This window comes from Carlito syrichta, unplaced genomic scaffold (genome assembly GCF_000164805.1).
Source record: "Carlito syrichta isolate Samal-C Ts95f unplaced genomic scaffold, Tarsius_syrichta-2.0.1 Scaffold135839, whole genome shotgun sequence".
Lineage (NCBI taxonomy): Eukaryota > Metazoa > Chordata > Mammalia > Primates > Tarsiidae > Carlito > Carlito syrichta.
Genome location: NW_007079935.1, coordinates 34,389 through 40,496, shown reverse-complemented (window position 1 = coordinate 40,496; position 6,108 = coordinate 34,389). Strand labels below are relative to the sequence as shown.

The 6,108-nt window shown below is 37.1% G+C and overlaps 1 protein-coding gene across 1 annotated transcript; it reads right to left on the bottom strand.

Annotated features, from left to right (window-relative positions):
* Positions 1-3,770: 3,770 nt before the first annotated feature.
* Positions 3,771-4,718, bottom strand: LOC103251014 (olfactory receptor 1N2-like). Its single transcript, XM_008049611.1, has one exon. The coding sequence runs from the start codon at positions 4,716-4,718 to the stop codon at positions 3,771-3,773; it is 948 nt and encodes a 315-aa protein (XP_008047802.1).
* Between the last annotated feature and the right edge of the window lie 1,390 nt (positions 4,719-6,108).

The following is a 6,108-nucleotide window of genomic DNA, read 5'->3' as shown; positions in this document are numbered from 1 at the left end:
GCAATGAGCAAATCTAGTACTCAGATTTTGCAAGACAATGAGAAAATCTGCCACTCAGATATTATCTCCAATAGAAGGAAACAGGGTTCCTTGAAGAAAAGGTAATCCAGGACTGTGCAAGAAAAATACAAGATGACCTGAAGTATCTATTGATACCAGTATGTGAAGAAAGACTCCAAAAAGGACAGAAGCATGTTACAAGGGCACAGGAGCTAGTTTAAATTGGCACTCAATATCAAATCTTAGAGAATTTAAGTATCTAAATAAATAATGATAGTATTGGATTATAACTCATATAATACAACAAATATGCATGAATATGTGTTGAAGTAGTTGAAGATAAATGGAAGAGAAGAGAACCCTCTTTCTTACAGCAAAATTCTATTTAATAACAACCAAGAAGACAAAAGGAGTCAGAAAATCATCATTGGGGAAAACTCATAGTAATAACTAATTTAGGCAGTATATTAGTCATCTCAGGTTGCTATTAAAAATACCATAGACTAGGTGGCTTAAGCAATAGACATTTAGCTCTCACAGTTTTGGAGGTTAACAAGTCCAGATCAAGGTGCCCGCCATTCCATTCCTGGCGTGGGTTCTATTTCTGGCTTGCAGATGGTCATCTTCTAGCTGAGTCCTCACATGACAGAGAGTGTGATCTCTCTCTTCTTCTTCTAATAATGTCACTAATTATATCATAAGGATCCCACTCTCGTGGCTTTATTCAACTCTAATTTCCTCCCATAGTCCTCATCTCCAATAACATCAGATTGGGGATTAGACTTTCAACATATAAATTTTATGGGTCACAATTCAATCTACAGCAGGCAGAGATCATCAATGAATGCTAACATTAGTGGACAAAAGTTAGATGAGAAACAGGATATTTACACAGGCTCAAAGTCCTCCCCATAGATACTTACTTTTTATAAAGGGAAATAGGAAATTTAGAGAAAACTAACAGACAACACTTTAACCACCTGGTCAGAATAAACATCATCAGTGATAAAGCAAACCAACACAATTTACTTCCTGATATGAAGTAATAAGAATTACACAATTTCACTTTTGTGGTATGTCAAAATGCTATAACCTGACTTCAATCATGAGGAAACATCAAATAATACCAAACTGAGTGTCAGTTCACAAAATGGCTGCTATTCATCAAAAGTATCAAAGTCGTGAAGACAGAAGAACTGTCTAACATTAAAGTGAAATGCATTGTGTGATCCTGGACCTGAAAAAAGGACATTGCTGAGATAATTAACAATATTTGAATGAGATATGTTGACTATTCAATAGAGTGTTATCAAGGTTAATTCCTTGATTTTGGTAATTGTACTATAGTTATTAGGGAATCTGATCATTGGGCATATGAGAATGCTTTTTACTATTTCTGTAATATTTTGTAAGTCTAAAATTATTTAATAATGCAATTTGAGGTGTAAAAAAATTAAAAACAGAAAAGTTTTAAAAAAACAAGGTATCTAGGAAACTCATATATAATATATTTTGAAATTAACCACCACACTTCTAAATTATCCCATGAGTTGAATAAAAAAAATACAAAAGACATAAGACAATATTTTAATTTTCTGGATATTGAAGAGACAACATATCAAAGTTGATCAGTTTCATCTAAAACAATGGTCAAATGGAAATTAATCATTAAACACATTAAAAGAAGACACAAATAAATAATAAGTGGTTGAGGTGACAAATATTTCAATCACCCTGACTTAATTATTGAACATTGTATGTATGTATCAAAATATTGCATTTATCCTATAAATATGTACAATTATGATGTGCTAATTAAAAAAGAAAAAACATATCAAATAAATGACTAGATTAGTGTGTCCAAACTCTAGCTACATATTAGAATTGTCTCAAGAGATTTTTAAAAAATAAAGATATTAAGATTTCATCTTTATAGATGTAGGGAATATTGAGTTATCAAAATTTCTTAAAAGACCCAAGTCATAATAATCTGCAATCATAACTAAAAAAAAACTACACCTAGAAGACATAGATAGACAAAATATAGATTGAAACCAGAGACGTCATGGAATTGGACAGAAGATGCTAGGGAAAGACACATTTTCAGTATAAAAACCACTAAAAGATCATTTCCAAGGTGGGATTGGGCAGGCTGCATGAACCAGCATGGCCTCTATTGCAAACAGTCTGTCCCTATGGAATCCTCATTCTTCTTTCTTTCAAATACTCACATTTTGAGGCTCAATTGAATGTCACTACATAGGTTAAAATGGCAACTAACCAACTCCAGGTGGAATTATTTTTCTTTCTCTGTGTTGTAACCCTTAATACGGCAACTATCACAGTCTGACTTGAGAACCTGAAATTGATCATGCGTCAGTCTCCATCACCTTAGGACAAGAACAATATCTTACTCATTTTTACTTTTAGCAATGGTGCATAGCACAACATGGCATATGATGGTTAGCTATATACACATAATTTGTTGAATATGGGTTTATTTCTTGACATAAACATTAGCATTGAGAAGCAGAATACAGTAGCAATTACTTACTAGTAAAGAGTTTCTTCATCTCAAAAATGTGATAACTATAGCACCCACTTCAAGATGGTCAATATAGAGGGACCAAATGAGATGATACATATAAAATAGCTAAGTACACGGAATAAAATAAATATTAACATATGATAAAACTATCATGACCACATCTGCTTTATGGTTACTTGCATAATGTACAACTACATGCATTAGAAAGTGAGTTCCTCACTTCTACACTGCTGGTGGGAATGCAGACTAGTACAACCTCTTTGGAAGACAGTGTTGCGATTTCTGAAGGAACTAGAAATTGGCCTTCCATATGACCCAGCAATTCCCCTATTTAGAATATATCTGGAGGAACTCAAATCATTCTACAAAAAAAAATCTGCACACATATGTTTGTAGCAGCTCTATTCACAATAGCAAAAACATGGAACCAATCGTGTTGCCCATCAAAGCTGAACTAGATAAAACAAATGTGGTACATATACACAATATTATGCAGCCATAAAGAAGGACAAATATATTGACTTTGCAGCAAATTGGATGGATTTGGAGTCGATCATACTCAGTGATTTATCACAGGAACCAAGAACTGAGTTCCATATGTTCTCACTCATAAGGTGACCTTAAACAATTATAATGCTATAAGAAAGCGATTGGCAGTAGCGGAAAACTGTCAAGTGAAGGAGAGTGGGACTGGCAGTTGGTGGAAATTGCTAAGGGAGGGAGGGCATACCTCATCAACAAGGGTACCTGCATGATCAATGTTAGTATGCATAACCCTGAGTTGTACCCCACATCTTTATAATCTGTAAATAAATTAAAATATAAAAAAAGAAGATGAGTTCCTAAAGAGTGAGGGCTTCCTTATTTCAGTATCGTCCATGTCTAATGCTTGACAAAGGGTAACAATAAAGAAATGCTGTCAAATGGTATCTTTAAAAAATATTCACATTTATTAGTGCATCTACAACTAAATTAGATTTTGATTGATTTTGCCCTAGAAAGACTGAGAGCTCTCTAAAGACAGGAGAGAAATAAATGTAAACATCATATGCAACCCAAGTCCACCATGAAAGTATTACAAAGGTACACAAGCACATGCAGATTCAGATTTGACCTTGTGGGACTGGTTTTTTAAGATAATTTTTTTTCTAATAGCTAAGCACAGGAATGTGAGGGAGTTTATTGCTTCTCAAACACCAAACCTCCAAATATGGACATAAAGTTAGAGTCTCTGAGAGAAAAGTGCAGTCAGGTCAAAAAGCCTTCTCAGTGCTGTCTTCATATTCTTGTTCCTGAGGCTGTAAATGAAGGGGTTCAGCATTGGGGTCACCACTGTGTAAAATACAGCTGCAACCTTGTCCTTACCCTCTAACTGTGATGAAGGAGGACACAGATAGACACCAATTGCTGCACCATAGAATAAGAAGACAACAGTGAGATGGGACCCACAGGTGGAGAAGACCTTTTGCCTGCCTGAAACAGATGGGACCCTGAGAGTGGTGGAGATAATGCGTACATATGACAGAAGGATCAGGGAGAGAGGACCGGTGAGTATAATAGAGCCCACAGTGAACAGGGCTATCCTGTTTGTGCTTGTGTCTGAGCAGGAGAGCTGGAGCAGAGGGGCCACATCACAGAAGAAGTGATGAATGGTGTTGCCAGCACAGAAAGAAAGCCTTGCCATGAGCAGGGTGTGTAAGAGGGCAGCAAGGTTGGTGAGAATCCAGCATGCTGCAAGAAGAAGTATGCACACAAGAGGACTCATGAGAGTGGAGTAGTGAAGAGGCTTGCAGATGGCCACATAGCGGTCATAGGCCATTACTCCCAAGAGGAAATCATCCAGTGCCCCAAACATCATGAAAAAATGCATCTGAGTCAAACACTCTCCATAAGATATGGTCTGACTTTGTGTCTGCATGTTCACCAGCATCTTAGGGACTGTGGTGGAGGCAAAACAAGTATCAGCAAAAGAGAGGTTGGCCAGGAAAAAGTACATGGGGGTATGAAGATGTGAGTCAAAGTTGATGGCTAGGATGATAAGTAAACTCCCCAACATGGTGACCAAGTACATGCCCAGGAAAATGCCAAATAAGAGAGGTTGCTGCTCTGGCTTTTCAGAAAGACCGAAGAGGAGGAATTCAGAGACATTGTACTGGTTACTTTTTTCCATGCTACCACTTTTTCTGAATGAAAAGAAGAGAGACATGTCAAAAACTGTAGAAATAGTGGTACGTATAACCTACTCTAATGGAGACAGCCTTTACCCTATTTACATGTGTCTATAATCCAGGTCGCTGGCCTTCCTTCCAGGTTTTGCTTATTGTTTCCTACAACTTAATCCATCTAGGAAGAGAAAACAAGCAGGCAGATGGATTAAAACACAGAAGCAAAGTGATGGGTACTGTTGAAGAGGTGAGTTTCAGTTACTTCCATCCTTGCTATATATTCATTAACATTCACTTTCCCTGGATTCCAGATTCTCAGCTTACCTAACACATAGGCAATAAAAGATTGCTATATAATGAACACTACATAATGAAGCATTTAATTGAATATTCATAAATATTGCTACACACATATCACCGTTGAGTTTTCAAAGCTCATTGAAATTAAGTAGTTTTTACACAATATCACAGAGAAGACAGTAAATACAAATTGGGACTCTGGAGCCAAATCTCATACTCTTAAGTACTTTGCAACACAGCCACCTCTGATATAAACCTCTACATCAGCAGGAGGCAGACATAGGTAACCCATACTACAGGTATAAAGTCATATTTCCCTCTCCTTATCTCGAAATAATCTGAGATACAGGAGGTGTGAACACTGCCTGGGATCTTTGAAGGTCTCAGAAAAGCACAACTCTGCTTCTTTCTTTCAGTACTCATCATATTTTTCTGGCTTAGACTGTATTCACTGCTACAGTAACCTACCCTGTTACCACAGTTGTTCTCTTTTGTCTCAGAGAACTCAGGACTTTTCTTAGCCTATAACAAGTGAGAAGTATGAGAGGATCCAGAGCTGCAGGTTCCATGGGGTCAGCTACAAAGTAATCACCCAGATTTCAGTGTTGGATGTCAGATGTTCTTTGTGCATATTGTCCCAGAACTATTTCTAGGTTCTGGGCCTCAGGAGTATGATTCCCTGGGCACTCCTCAAAACAAACATGAAGTAATTGCTCTAGTTTCAAACATTTGCTTCCTAGGCTCAGCACTTACTAAGGATATGTGAGGAGGGACTACAGAGCATATTAGTGATTTTGTGTTGAACAAGTTTGCCCTCAGGGATATATATATCTATGCCTACACATTAAGATGTGGTGTTTGCTCTGGGGTATCTCCTGGGAAAGCTGTATACTTTGGTGAAAGAAAATCAGAACAGCAAGTGGAGTACAGGAAGCTTTGATTCCAAACATGGTCAAAAGGGTTTCCAGGTCTGACCACCTTAGGATGTGCTATTTAATTTCTCTGAGCCTTTGGGTTCAAGTTCTTGCTAAGATAGCGATTAGCTTAGATTTCTGGCTACCATGCACTAAAATCATCTGTGAGAAAATGAGTTAA

Bases quoted from the DNA above. Each gene is read 5' to 3' on its own strand.
- LOC103251014 (XM_008049611.1), bottom strand. From the start codon at position 4,718: ATGGAAAAAAGTAACCAGTACAATGTCTCTGAATTCCTCCTCTTCGGT.